This window comes from Aulostomus chinensis, chromosome 8, assembly GCF_037954235.1.
Source record: "Aulostomus chinensis isolate RoL2024-O1b breed Wild chromosome 8, RoL_Achi_v1.0, whole genome shotgun sequence".
Lineage (NCBI taxonomy): Eukaryota > Metazoa > Chordata > Actinopteri > Syngnathiformes > Aulostomidae > Aulostomus > Aulostomus chinensis.
In genome coordinates, this window is record NC_141327.1 from 27,525,371 (window position 1) to 27,548,121 (window position 22,751).

Genomic DNA, 22,751 nt, shown 5'->3' on the forward strand with positions numbered 1-22,751 from the left:
GCCAACACATATAGACAGACAACCACTGACTCTCCCAGTCACACCTACGGTCAATTTAGAGTCTGGATTAACCTGGTCCCCTCTTGATGTCTTTGGACTGTGGGAGGAAGCTGGAGTACCAGAGAGAACCCACACAGGAACAGGGAGAACATGCAGACTCACACAGAAAGACCACTGCACCACCATGCCGCCTAAACTCAAATCTATGAAACATAAACACTGGATTAGACATTTGGCTTTGGAATCTTTTGGAATTGTTACACATCACAAAACACTGGTTTATGGTCTGTATTTATGGCTCACATACTCACTTATCTGTGTTTTCCTACTTTTGTGTACTTTGCAAATGTATTTCATCGTACTTTTTTAATTCGCTCTTGATTCCTTTTTGGTTGCATGTCTTCACTTAGGGCTGGTTAATAAATAAATTCATACATCTATTTTGAATATTTGGGAACAAACAAATAACTCAAACCATGCTGATGAATTAAAACTATTTCCTGGTCAGACTTTATTATCAGGAGTTCACAAAAAGTCAGGGGGACTTTCATGAGTTTGTCTGCTCCTTGGTTCAAGGAAAAGGTCTGACACAGTAAACAATTAAAAAAAAAGTCTTTTTAAAGCATCAAACAAACAGCAACATGATACACAACATATTCCTTTATTGTTGTTACCGATAAATCTGCCACTTTGGGAAAAGAAACAACAGAGAAAAAATAACAACAACTGTATGTAACGTATGTACATAGCATTTAGCTTCTATAATCTCTTTAATAGTTTCACTGTACACACTTATGGACAAGAGGAAGAATTTACAGACAAACTGGTAGCGTCAGTTTGACAGCTCCGCTCTGTTTTTTGGCCACTGAAGAAGACAAAATAGGAGTTCTCATTTGGAAAATTGGTCAACACAGTTCAGCCGCCTACATCGCTAAGTGCTAATGCTAACGCTAATGTAGGGTAAACCAACGCTCCTCATCGCTGGCTCGCGCTTCCGCTCTGAAAAAAATCAAATTAAAAGACCTTTTTTTTCCCAGTCGGGTTTGAATGAGTCTTGTTTTAGAGCTGAAAGACACTGGAAATAGTTTATTGTTGTAATTAGCAAAGCAGAAATGAATGTATCATGATGGGCCAGAGCCCTTTTTACATAGGAAGGTAAGCGAGTGAAGCGGATGGAACAAAAACCCCCAAAAAAAGCGCGACTCGCCGGCGTCCGTTTCGGTCGCCTAGCAACCGGCACGCTGCGAAGGGATCTGCGCGCTGTACCCCGGCGGCGCGTGCGTGGGGGAAACACCGCGTCCTATGTAAAAAAGGCACTTGGACGGTGTTCAGAAGCCCTGATGCAAGTCTGGCCGTGTGATAATAAATAAGTAATTTAAAGTTTTTAAAGTGCCCTCAGCCCAGCTTTGAGGCTTGTGTTGCTTTAAAATATTTGGGGGTGAGCAGCGTGTCAGTAAAACCAAGCCTGCAGGGGAAGCTGTCGTCCAGCTGAGACCTGGGGGACGCAGCACGGACGGGCGCTCGTCGGTGAGGAGGCGCTCGTTCGCCGTCGCTCACCGACGCTGCTCCACCTCAGCTGGACTCCAAACTACCAACCTCCACTCTGAGAGGAGCGCTGAGCTGCTCACCTCCTCGCTCGCTGTGTTTGGTGGGACAGGTGCATCTGGTCTGAGAGCCTGCCGTCATCCCAGCGCGTCAAACGGCCTTTGGTCGCACCGATGCACTCCACACCTTTTCAGGATGGAATCTCGACGACTGGAAGAGCGCGCCGGCAGTGAGTGTGTTGGTACCAGATTCGCTTTTTGGCTTCACCGGTGCAAGAACTGGATTTGTAACGACCTGATTAGCATCGTAAAGGAAAGGGGAGGGGGAAATGAGCACAAACCAAACTATCGAGTTTGACTTCATACTCTAAGTGACAGAATCTTAGGTGTGTGCCTCACAATTCACCTGGAGCAGAATAATGCTGAGTCAGACTTTTCACCATCCCAGGCTACGACTGCTACCAGCACCGTGAGTGGTGCAGACGTCGCCACCCCAACCAACACATTTCCCTGACAGAACCCCTCACTGATGAGTCCGAGCCGAAAATATGGAGTCCACAGTTTTTACTTGTAGGGATCCATCGCCCGTCCCCTGCTCTGCTGCGCTCTCTCCCACCTCATCCTGCCCCCTTGAGGGGCCAAAGAGCTCGTCTGGTGCGTCAGGAAAGACGCACAGCCTGACGAGACGGGATGAGAGCGCGGCGGTGGACGCCGACTTGATTTTCCCCTCACACGCCTTTGCACCCGGTTGATAAACAGATCCCAGTGAATACCAGAAACTCTACGAATATGAAATCCCCCTTTTTTAATGTTGTTCTATTTCAGTTAAAGAAAAAAAAAACATCCTAAAACGTAGTGATTCCTGCGTCTTCGTCCAAAAAAACAAGCGATGCGCAGCGGCGAGGTGAAGTCGTGCGTATCTACTTCCTACAACATCAGAAGTTCAAGTAAAATCAGAGCACGTCTTTAAAAAAAAATATCTACGTACAAGTCTGTCACCAAACGCAAAGATTCCTTTAAAAAAATAAATAAAACGAGCTCCGGATCGTAGTTATTACACAAAAATACGACAAAAATATCTCCAGGCATTCAAGAGCAGGTCTGACGGCGAGCGTGAGTGCAGCTGAGCGTCGGCGGCAGTCGCGTTTAGTCGGAAGCGTCTCGTCGCTGAAGACGACACTCGGACCAAGGGTTTGGGTGTCAGTTTTTAAAAGTCGTAATAAATAAATAACGTCATTAAAATAAATCGAGTGGGAAAAGTTTCCACTGCTGTTCGCTTTCTCGCAGTTCGTCACGTATTTTTTTTTAAACCCATAAATTTAAAAAAAATAAAATAAAATAAACACACAATAAAAGCAGCAGGTTTTCACGCCGCACCACAACGTCCATCACGACGAGTCAGAGGAGGCTCCAGACATCCGAACATCTCGAGAAACAGTTGGGTTTGTCAGAATTCTTCGATTTTTAAACTTATATAAAGCGGCAGCACGCGTGTTTGCAGCTCGGAGCCTGGACTCAGCAGACGGCCGTTGCCATGACGTCATCTCCCACACATCCCAGCGACTCTTCTCCTCCAAGGACAAACTAGGTTACCGTACGGATCCCGTAAGCAGCGTTTTCTCATGGCCTTCACCTGAGTGAGGTCACGGTGGGAATGAGCAATGATCAGATGAACACCTGCGGGGTTTTCTGATCGTAGTGACATCATCAAAGTGCGTCGTGGACATGGTCACATCTTCTTACGGTGGTCGAGCAGTTCGTCGACGCACGGTTGTAATATTCTCTTTGGAATCATTCTGGAATCTTCCGTCATTATCCTGTTTACATGACACAGAACCAAACCAGACTCATGAGTATGACATCACGACCTCCTACGCCAGGACCTGAAACCGTTCCTGTCACGTTGGTGCGTTTTGAGTGTTTTGGAACCAGCAGAGTGAAGATGGTCCACTGACCGACGTGTTGACGGAGGGACTACGGTGTGACCATGTCTGCCCCCGCGCTCACAATACGCCACGTGTTAATCTGAGTACTGCTTCCTCCCACTCTGACCAGGCTCAGGTGAAGGTGGTTAGAAAACACCGTTTCCAAGGCGACATCTTGCTCAGGGTGTTGTCTTCCTGAAGTTCGCGTCATTACATCCTCGTCCAGCTCGTTCTGGACTCTGGAATTCTCCAACACTCGCCTGAGCACATCTCACACGGATCAAGCTGCTGCTCCGCCAACAACAACAAACATGTCCGACTGCACCGCGAGACTGACGCCAAGTTCACACCACATGATTTCAGTCCTGATTACCCTCCGTTCACCAGCTGCTCATAGTGAACAGTTCAAAGATGCATCGCCTTCACGCGTCCCAGACGGGTAGCGGTTGATATCTCCAACCGTCGGCACGGAGAGACGAGACACAGCATGGGGGGAAACCTGTGGGAGGGGCCCGGAGGACCGTGGCTGTCAGGGTTGGGCAGTGATCAGGTGACACTGGAGTATCTAAAGATAGCGAAGGCGACAGTTTCATTGTCCCCAGAGTGACAACCTTTTTTGCCAGAATGTCATTGATCTGCCAGTTCAGCAGCTGTTAGCTTGGTAGCCACCTGGCGGATGTGTTGATTGTTCTCGCAGTCGTGATTTGGTCTTGAAACGGTTCGAAACGAATGAATCACAGGAACGGAGGCTGTCCGACGACACGTCACACCAGTGTGAACACGCCAATCACATACAAAGCAAAGTGGGGAGGTTGGAAGGCGTCGGACATCGGGCCGCCGCCCCAGCAGCTGTAAACTGCAAACACACAACGTCAGGTTTGCAGGTTTGCTTTTTAAGAAGACGCCTTCCTTTCTACAGTTGTCGTCTAAATCTACTGAGGCCACAACCCTCTGCTTCAAACAACGCCATCCCTCTAATGGTCGATCTCACGGGGTTACCTTCCAGCGACTTGAACAAACACTAGCGAGTGGAAGGGGGCGTGTTGAGGGACTAATGAAAGGCAGCTCCCGTCTCACGCGCGGTGGCGGACTTTCTTACCCGTCACTGCTAAAGAACCCCGATTAAAGACAGCAATCGTGTGGTGTGAACTTAACGCCAACTGCAGAGCAGCGACCTCTTGCTTCCAGCAAATCTCGTTCAAAACCTGAACCTGAGAGTCTTCGACCACCTTCAGGTCTCCATCACCTTTGACCTCCCGAGGAATAAACCTGTCATGACAAACTAACACAAGTCAGTCAAATCAACGCATTCTAGACGTAAAATGAGATCACACCTCATCCTGTGGACGCCAGAGGAGGACGCCACCTCGAGGCGAGCTCGTGTTATTTGTGATCGGAAACCAGGTGATCCACCCCACGGATCAACCTGCGGTCAGGTTTGGTTGCGGCTGGTCGTGATCCTACGGCCTGAACCCTCGGATGCATAAAATCTACTTTCCTGAACAGCTAAAAATATTCATGTTGTGAAGAAAAAAGGCACATTATCATGACGAACATTTCAAAGCAACACGTTTACTGGAGCGTTAGCGGAGGGACAGTTCCTATATTCGCCTGTTAAAGAGAGAGATTCCAGCTTTAGCCAAATGTACCGTCACTTCCCGTTTCATCCAGAGGTGTGTTTGTTTCAGGACCCGGGCCAGCCCAAGTCCAGGGAGGTGGGGACAAATATTTCAATGTTTCATGAGCAGTCGGGGTCACTTTCACGGCTCGTCACCTGACGATTCAGAGCCCCGCCATCTTCCAGACGCTCCACTCATCCTCACAGTTCGACAGTCAGCTGCAGACCGTCAGGTCATATGAAGACCTTGGCGAGCGCGTCAGCCCCGGCGCTCCCGATGTAGCACTTGGTGGGGTGAAACGCCACGTCGTGGATGGACTCCTCAAACTTTTTCCGGTGGGCGGTGAACTCCTGGATGCACGTCTTGCTCTCCATGTTCCACAGACGGATGGAGCAGTCATGGCCTGTGAGGACGGAGGAGGCGAGCTCTGTCACGATCGGACCAACGTCACTTCAAAAGCACAAACAACGTTTCACACATGAAGCTTCAACCACGAACCTCCAAATTCCCCCCAGACATTGATGTGTGCTCATTCCATGTTTTTTAACCTATCAATCTCTTTGCCTTTCACCGAATTCTCCCAAATTGTTCAACGCCAGTTTCAACCTGTTCCCAAGCTGTCTGGTTTTTGCTCCGCCCCACTGCAGGCTGCCCCAAGCTTCCTTCCTCCTTCCACCTGTGGAGTCGTGGGCCGCATTTTTTCACCTGATGGCAAGGAAGTTTCACCAGGAAGAGGTAGCGCAAGGGTGGATCTCGGTGTTCTCCCCCCTCCCCCAGTCAGGTAACCTGACCAACCACAGGGGACAATAGTGTAGCAGCAAAGACAAAACGTCCGGTTTCCACCTGCAGACACGCCCACTCGCGTGTATGTATGGATGCCAACCAGGGCTTAACTGAACCAGCGGCCCCCGCGTTGGGAGGCTACGCTACCTGAGCACCAACATATCAAACACAAGTACGCCAGACGTGTCATCATGTCTGGAGGGACTCTTGGCAGATGTTGCACCTACTTCCTGACATGAGGTAAAGTCCATTCGGATCCACAGCGAGACTCGTGACGGCGTCCAGGTGGGCCACCATGGAGTGGATCAGTTTACCTTCAAGTGAAAAGAGAGTTTAAAAGTCGGGTTGGAGTTCGCACAACTTTTAAAAAGTATCACAATTCGTTCACTTTCCTATCAACTCCACAGAAACGTCTGGACTGTTGGAGCCTTTTTCGTCACTTCTTAACTGCTGCCACCAAAGCAATCAGGAAGAATAAAGAATTCATTTACACCAGCAGCCAATAATCTATGACTGTTTTTGCTGCCTGATATTAACTTTTATTGGAAGTTTTTGTTTCCACTTGCAGACAGCAAACAAATGTTTGTGAAAGGAGCAACTGGCTGGGTTCCTTCATGTCTGCCTCCTCCCATTAACAAATGCGATCACTGGTGATGGCAGGTGGCGGCCGGCGGGACGCGGCGTCTCTCGCTGTGTCTACCTGTGTTATTGTCAAAGAACTGGATGTGGCGGTCCTCCTGGGCTGTGATGGTGATTGGCAGTGTGGGGTGACTCAGCACTTTGTTGATTTTGCACGGAGCCTCTGTGTGGACATTGTGAGAACAGAAGCATTAGCATGTGAAATATCTGACTTCATCATAATTCATTTGGTTCCACGCATGGTTACTTGGATGTGCAACACTAGCTTCCATTACCCCTGGGATTGTGCAAAACCTAAATATCGCGACACCTGAATTTCAAAGAAAACCTCTCAAGTATCGCTAAAAAGTTTTGTCGATATAGAAGAATATCGCTAACGCGCAACGGAAACACTTTTTTCGCATTTAAACGTCAGCGGACGTGACGTAGAGAGTTACGTTACATCCTTTATTAATCCCTCGTTCGTGTCCGCCTCCGTACAAAGGGACTTTGGCCTATGAACCATCACTCGCCGCCTTCGGCGGCAGCAGCAGCAGTCGTGACAGACGAAGCGGCTGCTCCATAATACAAAATGCTTTGTTCCTCCAATCTCCTCAAAGTGGAGTCTCGCGGGACGAGATTTTACGAGAATTACGGCTCGTGCGTATTCGGGCACCATTCAGGGGAAACACCTGCAAATCGCACTTGTACGTTGTCGAAATTTTAGAAATATCGCTTTTATTTTGTGAAAAACTGGAATGGAAACGCAGCTATTTCCTGGTGTGAATGCAACGTGCTGTGCTTTCTTGAGAAGATTTCCTGTTTTGGTCGACCTGGAGGCGTTGCCAGGTGGGGATCCAATCCCGTTTGTAACTGACTGCTGTGACTGTTTTACCTGGCGGTCCGGCAGATTCCAGCTTCAGGATGAGCTGCTGCGTCTCCATGTTGAAGAGGCCGATGTGGCCGGTGGTGAAAGACGTCACCATGTGAGCTGGCTCGCTGCTCACCACGTCCACCGATGTTGGCACACCAAGCTCTAAGAGAGACGCCACGTGGGTCAGGATACCACACCTCTCCATGAGCTTTCCGGATCATACCTACCATCCGAGGCAGCTAGCGCCATGGATGTTAAAAGCGTGGATGTTTTTATGCCATAAATTAACACCAAACCCAGATCAGTTCAAAGAGCAGGACCGCGCTGAAGCAGCGTTATGCCGTTCCGTTTTATCAAGGGAATTCAAATACGTTCATACTCTCCGACCCCACAGAGACAGAAATCATTTTTGAAAAATACAACTCAAGTTTACTTGAGTAAAATAAAGTGAGTGAGATAAAAAAAAAAACAACAACATATTTTTGTCCTCATAAAACCAGATAATTGGGGAAAAAAGCTTCATGGCATGGCTAATTAGCAGATGTTGGCAGGCTAAATGTGAATATTATAAATCACACATATTGTGAGCCTGTTAGCACGCTGCGGTTAGCCTTTAGCTTTACAAGCTTGGCTATAGGCTAACAGCTTTGCTAACAGTCCTGAGGACACGGAGCAGCTCCCTCACCTCCTCTCTCATTGAAGACAGCAAGACATGGCGAGATGTCAGCGGCGCTCCACAGCCGGACCGTCCCATCAGCTGAGCAGGAGAGGAGTCGATGGTGGGCGGGGCTGTAGGCCACACCCCACACGGAGTCCGAGTGGCCACATAGCGCCCCCCGCAGGACCGAGGGTTCTGAAAATAGAAGGGAATAGTAACGTAAATGGACGAAGGGAAAACATTACATTAGTTCTGGTCACTCAACCGTACCATACGAGTCGTAGGGGTCAATGTTGGGGTTCGGTGTGTTCCAGCTCTGGATGGTACCGTCCGCCCCCCCACTGAAGCACTGCTCGCCAGTTAAGCTCATGGTGACACACAGCACTGCACCGCTGCACCAAAAAGTTGATCATTATTCAAACAATTTCTCAACTTTCAGCGAAAACACTGTCAGAAGGACTTTTTCAAACACGCAGACTGGAACCGACCTGTGAGCTCTGAATGTGTAGATGGGCTCCACATCTAAAGCAGCGCATCTGCGGGAGGACAACAGAGATGAGAGCCTGCAGACTCAGCATCATCCAACATCTGCCCAGTGAGTCCCGTACAGAACTGTCCTGCGAGGACCCGCTGAGCACAGCACCGAGAGAATCAGGACACTTACACGATGTTGAACTCCCAATAACACTGGTCTTTTGAAATCCACGTTCACACATTAGTCCAGCTGACATCGTCCTCTTTCAAACCACATGATGCTACAAGGGCTCCAACTGCAGAATGCTATGTTGGAAACTGGCCTCACATTGCATACATAATCCTTAGGTCCCACAGTGGTAATTGACTCAGACGTTGAAAGGCAAACAGTGAAGGACATCTAACCTGCTATGGTCTGAGTCTTATTGCAAAGAAAAGAATGAATCAGCATCAGAGATAAAAACATGCCCTTGAGACCATTTGGGAAACGTTAATTCCAGGTCTGCACAGACAGTTCAAATTCTCACTTCTTGGCCGGCGCAGTCTTCTGGAGGTTCCACAGCTTGAGGGTGTGATCCTCTGAGCCAGTGACCAAGACAGGCTCCACTGGGTGGAACGCCAGGCTGCGCACCGAGTCAAAGTGGCTCCGCAGGGTGAACTTGGGGTTCCAGGTCTTCCTCAGAGCATCTTTGTTGTTGGTGATCTGGGGGAGAGAGGTTTCTCTGTCAGTTTATAACAAAATACCTGCTGACATTACGCAACTCTGTATTCTGGTGGTTCTCAAACACAGCGAGACGTCACTTTTGGAGGAAACAGAGTAGAGTTCCCACAGACCGCGAGCGCTGCTGTTTATCAGCCAGGAGCAACAGATACCCTTTTACAGACCTCGCTACTCCTGGAGCGCCAAGTTGTGTTTGTTTTACTCACATCGTATGTCAGGCTGTCAGCCTCGTTGGCGACAGTCAGTCCAGCCAGTTCTCCCAGTCCCAGCTCGTTAGAAACTGCCTCATCTACTCTGCCCAGTATGAATGACTTCCCAGACGATGGCAGGAATGTCATGGCCTCTGTGGAGACACATCAAGTTAAAAAACACCTGCGCTATGACGCTGGAACCATTAGCTACATTAACCAGCATGAGAACCATCAGAGAATGGGTTACCGTCCTCTGGGCGTCCAACTTCATGCTCATTTAGTCGTGGAACGCTGGGCCGCAAGGGGGGTGTCACAGGTGGCTGCATGGAGGGAAGCTCCTCTGCATCCCGCAGGTTCGCTAACATGTCCTGGAGCTTCGATCGGTTTGGTCCTGGAGGACAAGGAGGAGGTAGATGATGAGAAAAATAAGACGGAACTAAGAGAAGGAGGCAGGAAGAAAGAATGTAAGGTTTAAACAACAGAATTCAGCACAATGAAGGCAACTGTCACAATAAATACAATCAGATCTGAATCGAGCAGTGTGGAGATGAAGGAAACCGCAGCTGCCAGTCTTGGAAATCGAAACTGACAACAAGTGACTGAAAACAGCCAATGAGAGGACCCTCTGCGCACGACTCGAAGAGCTGAGAGGCCAGGAAACGTAGGGTGAATGGAACAGAATCATGAAGAAAACAGACCAGGATTCACTCATACAAAACAACCTAGGGCCCAGACAACGGAAAGGAAGGTCCACTGCTGAGGATAAACGAAGCTCTTTAAGTTTACTCAAACATGAAACCTGTGAGAAACACAGAGCAGCAGGACAAAGCTCAGATCAGTTATTATTTTAAGCAGTCAGAAGCCACTTCTGAAGTGCACCACACTACTGTTGTCATTGTAACAGAAGGTGTTGTTGCCGGGTAAATTCAACAAGCATGTGAGGAAAACAACTAAAGGTCCAGCAACAAAATGAAAGAGGAGGATCAAGCACAGGCCTGCTGGTGGACTTACTCTTCACTCCTTTCTTGCCCTTTCGTTCCTTCCTGTACTGCTCCTTGAGCTGGGCGATCAGGCCCTGGTCCACGTCCCAGGCCAGCTCCCCCAGAGGAGGCTGCTCTTCCTTCTCTACAGGCCAGCCAGAGGAGGAGGAGGAGGAGGAGGAGGAGGAGGAGGAGGAAGGTAGAAACATGTGATCAGTGCTTGGATGCCTCTTTACCAATCTGACTGAGCTACAGATGATGGGGAGGATAGTGATTCAACAAACAAATAAACTGAGAAGAATTAGAATCTAAATGAACCTGAAACAATGTTTGATGATTCCCAGGAGCTTTGAAAGTGAGAGGTTTGTGTGCTTTTTCTCATAAAGACGTCAAAAAATACATCAACTCTGAAGCAGACCTTTCACAGAGACGGCCGTGACTCGGGAGGAAAGGCTCTGTCATAACGGCTGACACATAAACCTTACAGATTTGAAATCCGTTACTTTCGATGAGTCATTTGCACTCAAGATCACCCCTGCCCGTCTTGTGACGTAACACCACTTTGTTCCACTGGTTCACCAAAACAACACTAGGGGCATTGCTGCTTCTATTTCTGCACCTCCCACTTCCTGTATGCTGCTGGCTCCATCGCGATGGGAAACAACTACAAACCCAGCGCTAGCTAGCTAGCTTGTAATAACCCAAAACATTCCAACTGACGAGGCACCTGCTCAGTTCTTTATTTGAAAAGATACACAACTAATATATATATATATATGTACACTCTGCAACAGCGTCACTGCAGCCTAGGCTTGGATCCACCATGGCGATCACAGTTTCTTATCAAAATACAGTGTTTTGTTCTCCTGCAGCAGAATGACAACAGGCTGCTCACAGGCCAGACGGTTCCCGTCCTGGCACAGCGCCACGGTGGGATGTTTGAGGGCTGCGCCTCCGCTCCTAGAACCTGCAGTTGCAGTATGCAACTAATTATCTCTTTTCATAGCACTTCACCCGACAATGGCGAGTTACTTCAACAGAACAATGGAGTTGCACTTCAGGCTATTACTGACAAACACCTGTGACCACAAATGAGTGCTGGGATATAAATAACTGATGAAGTCAGAGTTCCACTGTCTGGACCCAGGAACCTGGGCAGGGCAGGGAACCTGATAAAGCGACTTCAGGAGGAAGAGCTAGCTTGTTCACTTCACCTTCAAATGAAAGCCTCATGATTTCAGTTCAGCGCCTGAAATTAGCTCAGCAAAGAGCAGACCACCGCAGCAGGCTCAGCCCGCCTGCATGCCAAGATCGGTGGAAATCAATAAAAATGAACCCAAATAACGTGATGTCGAACAACACATTAAGACATCTTAGCTCGAGCCAACGTCAGACCTTTTTTCAGGGATTCTACAGACATGGACACAAGGAAGAAGACGTTAAGCAACGCTAACTTACTTCCTTGATTTAGAAATCATTCTTGCGCCACCACCTTGTGTTAAAGTATGTAAATTTACTGGCTGTCAGATCAAACCTCTGGGAGGTTCGGACAAGAAATTGCCTTCAACCTTCCCTGCTGATGGGTGGGCCAGGGTTAGGCTTGATAACAGGATACAGGAAGTGAGAACGGATCACATCATCCCATGCGAAAGCCTGAAGCGAGTGATGCATTGGGTCTTGGAGGCGGCGTGGGTTCAAGGGAAAGAAAAAAAAAAGGGCTTCAGAGTCAGAAATGACAAATCTGTTTTGTAAGAGAGGCACACAGCCAAACAGAGAGACTATTCTTAACTGGCTCAGCTGAGTTATTATCACAGTCTTTGAAGGGAAAGTACAGCAAGAGCTCAAAATAATACCATGATCCCTACAGCGAACGGACTCCGGCTGGAAGCCTTGGAAACTGAGTGTGTGGTGAGATGTCAGCACTCTTCTTAACTCGAGTACTGAGTCACGAACTGCGTAGGGATACTTTTTGTCATTGGCTGGATGACACGGAATGTGTTGCTAAGTAACAGTAAAAAAAAAAGAAAAGAAAAAAAAGGGTGAAACTGTGTAGGCAGTCAGTTCACCAGCTGGCAATTTTATTTTGGAAAAAAAAAAAAAAGGGAAAAAAAAGTTGTACATATGGAGTGGGAATGTGTTTGTGTGTAGGAGTGGCCTTGTGCTGAAATTCAGACAGATTTAGTGTTGAAAACTGCGGATAAAACACAATTGGTTGTATTTCAGCACCAACATTTCATTTTCCTTTTCTCTTCAAGTATCAAAGTTATTTGAACCTACATGCACAAAAGTAAACCACAAAAAAAAAAAACATTTGCTGTCAACGCTGCAATTTTTTGCATGACGTTGAAATCCTCCATTGAAACAGACGAATAGAGATGATGACCGTGTCTTTGTTACTTCTTCTGGGTGTGAATTCAAGATGCAAAATTGTCAAATCAAAGCCTTCAAGAGGGACAGCAAACAGAATTTCTCTCTCTGTATTCAAGCTGCAGTGCATCTTTGGAAAGGTTTTTGTTTCGTTAGATGCAAAAAAAAAAAAAACGATTCCAGAGCCCACAGACTTTACAATCCATGATACCAGGCCATGACAAATGCAGCTGAGTACAGTGGAGTTCCACAAGGCAATCAATTCGGTCCTCTGACTTTTTTTTATTTTATTTTTTTTAATACTAATTTTAATTTTAGTTTAGTCAAGAACGGATCCTCCAATGTGTGGTTCTAGCTGTCTCACAGGATAGAGAGCCGGTCAGTTAACAACAACAGCGTGCTCTCAGATAGATTAAAAATATGCAAATTAAATGTTAAACTGAAAAACCAAACACATAGGCGGCCACTTGGCGGGTATATTATGAATATACGTATATCTTTATCTGTAAATAACATGAAGGGCAATCTGGATGGATTACTGCAACCTTTCACCCCAGTCGTCTCACCCCACTCTCCGCTATCCTCCCCGCTCCTGGACTCTGGTGACCCATCCAGTACATCTGGGCTGGCCAAGAAATCAAAACCCTTCAGAGCCTCCTCTGTGTCGGGGTCGTCGCTGAGGTCAGAGGTCGTGGAAGACGGAGTAGACGACTGTTTCTTCTTCATCATCTGTGAGGTTACAAACCGAGAGATGTGACCCGGACAACAAATGAAGAGCAGATTCCTCCGAGGATATTCAGTTCAAATATGAGCTCATATTTGGTTTCAGCCACAACTGCAAATAAAAAAGCAACAAACACAGTCTTTTACAACTGGATGGTGTCGTTTAAGCCCAAACACAGACAGTTTGGTCTTCTGAGGTTTGGGAGCATTTCAAGAAGGATTCCTTCCAAAATGCCTGATCCAAGCGGGCAAATTCACACGCAGCCAACACACAAACTGAGAGGTAAGAAAAACTAACCCCCCCAAAAAAAACACCTGAAAGAATCTGAGCAGCTTAAAGCAGAGCGAGAGTGTGTTTGCGTCTTACTGCTGCCAAGTCCAGAATGGTTTTGTCCCGCCCTTCGCTGTCCTCCTCCTCGTCTTCGTCACTGAACTCTGCTGCAGCACTCTCAATGAACTTGAAGGCCTCCAACACAGTGGCAGAGTCAGACATGTCTGGTTTGCTGGAGGGAGGAGAAACGAGGAGGACAAGGTGAATGAAAGGGAGGCAAAATAGGTGTGATGTCAGAGAAGAAATCCTTGTCACATCAAGTGAAGGAGTGTTGCGGCTCCATCATGGAATGACAACATGGCCTGCTCTCTGACAGCCATCCCAGAAACACGCGTCCATGTTTCTCATCGTTCTGATCTCAGAAGTCTGCAGAAGAATATGAACACAGCTGAATTCTGTCTGTTGTGGTACCTGATCATGCCGCTGTCCTTCAGCGAAGACGGTTCGGTGCCGTTGACCATTGGTTCCGGTTTCCTGTCTGAAGGCTTCTCTCCGGAGTCTCCGGTCAGGCCCAGCAGCGCCCTCACCCTCTGAGACTTTACATCCAGGATGGCGTCGGTGTATCCCACCTCTTGCAGGTATCTGGGAGCAGGAGACAAGACACGAGTCAGACAGAGCCCAAGACTCTCACCTACTCATGGAGATTGTTTTTGTTTTCTAGCGTCCCTGTAGAAAGAGGTATGACTTCATTACCTCATGAGATGTTATGAAACAAAATAAAGAGGGTTTATACATAAAAAATGAGCTGTTTACCCTAAAACCATTACTGATTCTGCCATTTTACGGGAATTGAATTTAAATGTTGACATTTTGAAAATGCAATTCCATACTCGGGAAAATAACATAGACATGAGATATCTGCCATCAAACTCGTTTTATCCTGAGTTGTAACAGTTGGTCAATTAATCAACTTGGCGAAAATGAATCTGCAACTATTTTCCCAGTCAGTTATGTTTCAAAGCAAAAATGCTCCACTTCCTGTGTCACACATAAGAAAATGGAATATTTGTGCTTTTTTGAATGATACGAACAGCTTTGACTTTGTCATTGGACGTCACACAGAGATTTAGGAAGTTATGAAGGACATCTTTTTTCTACTTACAGCCATTTTAATAGAGAAAATACACAACTGATTGAAAAAAATAAACAGATTGGTCAATAATTAAAGTTACTATCAGGAATGCCTATTTAGGAATAATATATTGTGTTGACAAATTTGTTATTTTCTCTGTGAAAACTGTATCGAGATCGTTTCACAACAGAATTTAACGTAACAAACGTCCACAATTGCATTTTGTGTCTTCATTCATAGTTACAAATTTCTATTTGTTTATACGTATATAAATACACGATATTCATTATATTTACAACGTGAACATACGAAACTGAACGAAGCCTTTTGAAACTTCAAAAATCTGCAATTCGTCTTCAGTCTCGCTAAGCTAATGTTTCATGTTTCACCCTCCAAACCACGAGGGGGCGACATGTTACCAGAAATTAGGGTGTCCACTTCTGCAGCACCAAACAAGGAAATGCTAAGTTCTTCAGCAGTGGATTCAGGCTCCGTCACTCACCTGGCCTCCAGCTCTGACTGAACCCAGAGGACCGCAGAGTTTCTTCTGTACACTGGCAGCTGTGACGGCTGCACCCCCACAATGCTAAGTTATTTCACGAAAAGCGGTGCAGAACTCAGGTCCACTCTTCCTTGGGGGAACAGTGGCTGGGTGATGAGCTCCGGCCAGATCAGAGCAGCACCGACATCCACGACGCTACGCCGCCTCCCCTCATGAGCAAAGTGGCATTACAAGACAAGACCGACCGCTGCTAGCTTGTTCAGGAAGAAGTGAGCCCCTTGCAAATTATTCCCTGAAAAGGAAAATTCTCTTCATGTGTCTTGTACATCACTTTTGGATTCCTAACTTTTGAAAAGTTCTTTTTACAGTGAGATTGCTTTTACCAAAGCATTAAACCTCCCTTCTACCTCTTCTACACGCTGCCAAAAAAACCAATCATGATGCTTATTAAAGCTTAGTTTTTTTGTCACTTGTGCCTCTGAAGTCACGTGACACATTTCAGGCTCTTCTGACTGATGTCGTTTGTTTTTTTTCAAACTTGCAGTATATCATAAGTTCAATATCTGGAAAAGTTCAATCTCATTTCTGTACCGTACCTCCACGCTGGAGAAGCAGAACCGCACCGGCGCTGGTTTTATCCTCAGTGGACCGAAGTTTAATGTCAACAGCATCAAATGTGTTTGTTCATAGAGAGGAGGGCCACCCCCCCGTACCAGCCTCTCCGATCGCAGGAGGCCTGACGCCTCAGCACAATCCTCCATTCACTGACACACACACACACACACACACACACACACACACACACACACACACAGTCACACTCACTGTCGCAAACAAATAAACATCTATTTACATAATAAATAACATACGAGCTGCTCACGTCACACCACACTCGTATGTTCTCACAGACATGGAAATGACGGAGACACACAGACACACGCGGGTGTTTTCTTAGTGTATCTGGTACTTTTGGCGTTTGTGTGGACACTGGGAGCGTCTTCAGGCTTCTTTTTTTTTTTCTTCGGTGAAAACTATGATGAAAAATTCTCGCTGGCCATCCCGTTTGTCCTCGATTAAAACAAAATGTGAAACTGAGGACTCTGACGCATCACCTGCTAAGCCCCTGCTCCGCTGGCTGCAAGCAACAATTGTATAAAAAACCCCAAATCGATTGTCTAGACCAGGGGTGGGCAATCCTGTGCCATGGAGGGCCGTGTGTTAATCAGTGGAATCACCTGTTAAAGTGTTTGGTTGGGAGGAAAACCTGCATACACACGGCCCTCCATGGCACAGGATTGCCCACCCCTGGTCTAAAGATTGATTCAAATGAGCTTCGTATTCAAAGGAAACGTGAGGCAGCAGCAGCACAACCTTGTGCCTTTTTTTCCCCACACTGAAATGGACCCATAAACTCACTTACCAACAGAGCTCAATAGTTACCCCCCCGCCACCTTCAAAAACGTCTACGGAAGAAAATTTCACATTCCGTTTGTCAAGTTTTACAGAGCATGAAGCCAACCAGCGAGCAGACGAGTCAGGAACATGAACGACCTGATTCTGCTCCGAAAGACAACAGGAAAACTGAGGAAAGGGGCAAAGGTACGAGACTGTGTCTGTCATTCTCATGGCAGAAGGGGAACTACTCATCCCATGAGCCACTGCAACCTGAAATACTCTTGAAACAGCGTTTTCTAAAATAAATTCCAACTGACCATTTGTCTTATCGTTCGCCAACGTATCACGGATGTCCCTAAAAGTAAAATCCAACTATTTTATGTTCCTGTTCCTGCAGCCGGGTTCCTTTTAAATGATCGCGAAGAAACTCTGATTAGAGACGTCGCTGATAAAGTTTAGGATTGTGGGTAGTGTAGTAACCCTCCATGGCATCTTTAGGAACACTTGACTTCCGACTTAGTTGGGCCTTCAACACCAGTAAAAACTTACAGCTGAGCCAACTTCAGGTAGTTACGGCTCACTGTGGTTCCTCACTTCCAGACCCGAGGCTGGCAGTCGTCCCATGTCAACAGAGACCATGCAGAGCAGCTGATCACGCGTGTTGAAAACACCGGCAATGTCAAGAGCAGGAGAAGCCCTAAGTGTCCTGCTGAACTCTCCTCAGAACACACGGCCGCGCGCAACACCAAAGGAGCAACTTTAGTTTAAACTGTGAGCTGAACAGGCTTTCCTTCTGTTTCTGTCCTTGTCTACCGAGTCACTGCGTGTCCTCACAAGTGTGTTAGTGAACTAGGTTTTGTTTTTTTTCCCTCTTCATTTGTGTGCCAATGAGACACACACACACACACACACACACACACACCTGTGTCTGACTGGTCACAGTGTGATTAGTGTATTTGATTCCCATTAAGTCTGTTAATCTCCATTAAGAGGATCGACTCTGCTGCTTTCTGCTTTTGTTCTCAGACAGAAACACCCCCTAATTTAGCTATTCACAGTGTCATGGGATGGGTAATTGTGCGTGTGCGTGTGTGTGTGTGTGTGTGTAAACTCACTGTCGAAGCAGCTGGCGTCCTTGTTTCCAGCTGAGCTGATGGCTGCTGTTTGGCGGACTGGGAGCTTCACTGTCATTGCCCTCATCTGAGACAGACATGGAGAGTCAGAGAATGAATAAATGTTTCTATCTTTCATTCATTCCTCTCCCACGGCGAGGCAGCAGACGTCCTGCTCCCCAGCCACTGCGTCCCCTGGGGTCCCCCGCGTGTCCACAGATGAGGCTGACTCTCCCTCCTGTTTGCTGACGCTCCGCCACACACGTCCAGAACACATCCTGCCTGAACAACCAGCCGCCTCGTCAAAGAGCAGCTTCTGTTTGACTCTGAGTTCATCCTTTCATCTTTTGATGAAGAAGAATCGATGGACAGCAAAGACACACCCTTCCAGCTGCTGTCGATCACACAGCCCCCAGAGTATTTTTCTAATCCTGTAGTATTTAATATTATGGTATCATGGGGGGGTCACACCAACTAATGTGCGGTACTGGAACAAGGAAATTCATGAAAACTGTTGTTTGACTTTGTTACAACACATCTCGGGATGGATGATGTCTAATCACGGCGGTAGCAGTGGGTGCGCTGGTGCTCGGCGGAGATCCTCTCCGTCACGTGGGGACTGGGCTCGCCCGCCAGAGGCTGCCCGACGACCAGCTTTACTGTCTAAAACTGTTTTACTGGACTTTGCTAAATCGCTGTGAAACCCCCTGTCATGGAGAGACGCCGCGATGACCCTCAGCGTCGCGATGAGGTAGTGATTAAGTTCAGGGACGCAGTCAAATTGCAGTAAAATTAATTCTCAAAAAGGTTTTCCAGCTGAATCTCTGGAAGTGTTGACGTTGACGACGTATGTGTTTCCAACTTGTCTGAAGCGTTTTGTAGAAATGAACGCCCGAGCAGCAAAAAGGCCCCACAGGCAGCAGGCGACGTCTTACCTGAGTCGTAGCTGGGAGCTCTGATCTCTCCTTGGTTCAGCTCGGTCCCGTATTTCAGTTTATGGTATTTAGCCCTGCACGCACACACACGCACACACGCACACACACACGCACACACACACACACACACACACACACACACACACACACACAAACACACAGACATGAAATAAAGACCTCAGTGTGTCCTCTACCCCTTCATATTGATATGTTAATGCCAGTTTTTCCCACAATCCCCCACTCTTCAACGAACGCTCCAGCAAACATCACCCAGATGTGCCAATCAAACACTCAGACAACAAAAACAGAGTGAAATCTGTCGCCAGATTAAGTGACTTAAACTAACAAATCCGCGAGGGGATAAGCTGCTCTTTGAGGTGGGCCGATCCGTTCCGCACTGACGGGTTGATCGTGTTTGTCAATCATTAATTCCATTACATCTGAATCCACGATGCTTCGTTACCTCCATTAAGGAGGGAACATTTTGACCAGCATTTGTTTGTCATTCAGCAGGACAACATGAAAATCAGCAGCACCAAACTTGGTGTGAGGGCGGAGCCGGGGCCCAAGAGGAACGCCTCATATTTTGTGTTCCTTTCGGTTGGACCTGAGCTTTCTCACTGATCCTCATTCGTTGGAAAACGTGTCTGCATGTGTGAGAGACAGTCTGCCATTTCGGATAGTTACTTCCTGTTTCCCCGTGGTGCCAAAATAAAATCACAGCTAAAAATAAATGATACTTTTGGTCCGGCGCGAGTTTGAATGACTGAGTTGGTCACACTCGATGCTACGGTGACCGAGTGCCAAACCAGAAGTGTTCTGCGTAGCTTTTAGCTCAAACCTGAAGTCTGACAGTGTGTGCGAGTGTGTGCGCATGTGTGTGCACAAACCTCTCCTGTTTGAGGGCGTACTCCAGCATCTTGATCCGCCTCACCAGGTCTTTCTTCAGGTTCTCCTGGCCCCGCCTCTCCCCCTGCAGGAAGGCGATCTGAGCCTGGAGGGAAGACAGGAAACTCTGGATGAAGGCTGATGGCGGGAAAGCAGATTCACCTGCTGACATCATCAACTCTCCGGGTCATTGAGATTCCAACCTGATAGAACAAGCTGATGGTGCAGATGAGAATAAGCGCATCTCAGAGGTTTAAATAAAAACTTCATCAACGAGAAATTTAGCAAGAGATAATCGGAGTTGCAGCAGTCGCAGGATCGTTCCTCTTCTTCTTTCTTTCATGCTTTCACTTTTTTTGCTGCTCTTCCCATCGAGGCTCTGGAACCTCATTCCCCCCAGCAGAGATTGTTAAACTGTTATTAAATCTAATTCTGTGTTCGTTAGCACTAATTTGCTGCAGCTCCACCACAGTTCTACTGAGGTTTGCGAGGGGAAGCAGCAGCGCTGCTGCAGGAGGCGGGGAAGAAGCCGTGTTCAGCTGGCAACCCTGACCAGCTCCTACGCCAGCGGTCGCCTCAATCGCGAGGCTTTGACACTTGAAGTAGACAGAGAAACTGATGTTCCCAAACAATGGGCGTTCATGACATGAGGGGATCTGGCTGGGAATTAAATACGATCAAATCCCGGAGATATCCACTCTGGGTCAACAGGTCACATCCTGGCACTGAGGAGGAATTCAGGCCCGGGGCCCCAAAGCCTCCTGGGAAATGAGGACAGGAGTGTCTGAGTGATATGGGACTTTTGGGAGACTTGCGATTGACTCTGCATCTGATCCGTCTAAGCTCGGCCTGGAGGAGGCGGCTCGTTGGCCTGGGAATAGACGACATGTGACCGGGGTCGAGCTGGAGGGCAAATAATGGGACGAGAAAATGTGACCACAGATGAGAAGGTGCAGCGTCCGGAGATTATTGTTGGTCAGGTCACAAGAAGATTGACATTGAAGCTGAGACCGATCGGTTCTCACTGATGATGGCGGCATGTTAGGAACGTGTTTTTTTTTCTGGTCAAAATCCATTCAGACTTCAAAAACATTAAGAAAAACCTTTGAAAATGACCTGAAACCTGGGAGGTGAAAAACCTGACAGAACCGTCCCCTAAAACCTTTATTTCTCCACCTCCATAGCTGATAGAAACGTGAAATAAAGACAAGAAAAATTAACTTTGACCTTAAGCTTTTATAATTCGGACTCATAATTAAATAAACTTGTTTTTTTAAATCAATTAAAATAAAAAAAACACCTAAAATCAAGTGGATGCTGTGTCAGGTCTGACAGCCGGAGCAACACCAGGACAGCCAATCATCTAACAGCGTCGACGCGTGAAACTTGAGGGTCTTAAAGAAAAACAAGTCAAAACTGCTTCCTCTAATAACCAGGATGATGTAACTCCACTTCAGAATGTTTGGTCTTAAAAGACTCAGACGGCCAGTTTAGATAAATCCATTCATTATCCTTTTATTATCATTATTTGATGTGAAGCCGATGGCAGTGTTGCTTTACGACTGTCACTTCCAGGCCATTATACACAATAACCCGACTACACACACACACACACACACACACACACACACCCTGAGGAGGAACTAGGACACCCGGCCCTTCGTTCATGTGGCATTGTAACTGGGTCGCTCCACACTGCAGGCTACTGCATCTGCATTTCACCCCCATCACGACGGTAAACATCCCGCAAATGAGATGAGGATGATTTTGAAAGCAGTTTCCGGGAGTTGAAGTTGCAGAAGTTTGATCAGACTGAAGAGAAAGACGTTGCCCTTCAGCGGCAGCATCAGAGAGGAGCAACCACGGATGACGTCAGCCTTTGTCTCCCTACACAGACACAATTAATTTGTCCTCGTTCTCCAGCTCGTCCTCTACAGAGTGGTGTGCTGCGCCCAGGGACCAAGTCCAGATCTTTCTAGCAGGGGTTTGACTGCATGACCACAAAGACCAATCAGCTCTCTGGTGTGTGAGTCAGCGATCAGAGCTAAACTGGTAATCATGCTAGCAAGCGCGGCTCCGGGGGCGTGTCGGTTCGCTCATCTTCCCGTCCGGTGTTGAATCTCAAAGTTACAGCCACATGGGAGCAGTTCCCTCTGTGTGTTCAGCGCGCAGGTCACTTGTGATGAACACACTTTTACGGTTCTTACTGCTGATCAACCGTTTGCCACTCGAGGCGACTACTGAGCTCACCAGAGGGACAGGGAAAACTTGAACTTGAACCGGTCACAATAAAATTCAAGAGCTACACCACAGTCAGAAAGAACAGAAGAGGAAGAGAAATTATCAAAAAAAATGTCCATCTTTTGCGTTTAAACAAATTTGGCCCTTTTCCTTGTTATGGTCATATTGTGGACTTCAGGCAGAAACACGTGTTCGTTGAGCCGTTTCGTTCACATTTTTCAACTCCGCTCTTCCGTCCGGCTTTAGTCACGTTGCTGTTCTCTCAGGTTTCCACTCCAGTTGTGCTGAAAATCAGCGGATGCAGAGAGAATGTTAAACAGGTTGGAAAATGCTGTAATCAAATCCCCTGATGGTCACTGCCAGCGGTAGACGGTGAACCCCCGAGACACCGCCGCTGCTCTGTGACAACATTAACCCCAGAGTCAGCGGAAAAACAAATGACTCCAACGAACGCCTTGGTTCTGTGGTACTACCACACACAGCAGCAACACGGTGACACAAAACCTGCAGTTTCTCCACAGGACCCACTAGGGCGGCTCCAACTGGACCCAAACTGTTAGAAAAAAGCAGGAAAACAAGCCTTGAGAGACGGCAACCGTCCTGGTAAGGCGAGCACTGAACCACGGTACCGAATCATGAGCTCCGGCATCACCGGGTCTGCTCTCTGACTCAGGGAGCAGACCCGTGAAAAATGAAGCCTTTGGATTTCTGACAACTGGATGAACAACAACAACAAAAAGGATTCTGAACACATTCATTTGGTTTCTTGGCAACCATGATGAGGATTATTTTAAGTTC

The 22,751-nt window shown here is 47.3% G+C and overlaps 1 protein-coding gene across 1 annotated transcript in view; it reads right to left on the minus strand.

The window, feature by feature from the left end:
• Positions 1-642: 642 nt before the first annotated feature.
• strn (striatin, calmodulin binding protein) overlaps positions 643-22,751 on the minus strand; it is a 35,002-nt gene continuing 12,893 nt past the window's right edge. The window contains exons 2-18 of the mRNA XM_086212125.1: positions 19,715-19,818; positions 18,825-18,898; positions 17,893-17,977; positions 14,220-14,390; positions 13,845-13,980; positions 13,321-13,483; positions 10,419-10,532; positions 9,655-9,798; positions 9,423-9,559; positions 9,023-9,198; positions 8,510-8,557; positions 8,292-8,413; positions 8,049-8,216; positions 7,385-7,525; positions 6,572-6,673; positions 6,099-6,185; positions 643-5,491 (exon numbers count right to left, since the gene is read on the minus strand). Coding sequence (XP_086068251.1) covers positions 5,322-5,491; positions 6,099-6,185; positions 6,572-6,673; positions 7,385-7,525; positions 8,049-8,216; positions 8,292-8,413; positions 8,510-8,557; positions 9,023-9,198; positions 9,423-9,559; positions 9,655-9,798; positions 10,419-10,532; positions 13,321-13,483; positions 13,845-13,980; positions 14,220-14,390; positions 17,893-17,977; positions 18,825-18,898; positions 19,715-19,818 — 2,142 coding nt within the window. The 3' untranslated portion in view covers positions 643-5,321. The remainder of the gene's footprint in view (positions 5,492-6,098; positions 6,186-6,571; positions 6,674-7,384; positions 7,526-8,048; positions 8,217-8,291; positions 8,414-8,509; positions 8,558-9,022; positions 9,199-9,422; positions 9,560-9,654; positions 9,799-10,418; positions 10,533-13,320; positions 13,484-13,844; positions 13,981-14,219; positions 14,391-17,892; positions 17,978-18,824; positions 18,899-19,714; positions 19,819-22,751) is intronic.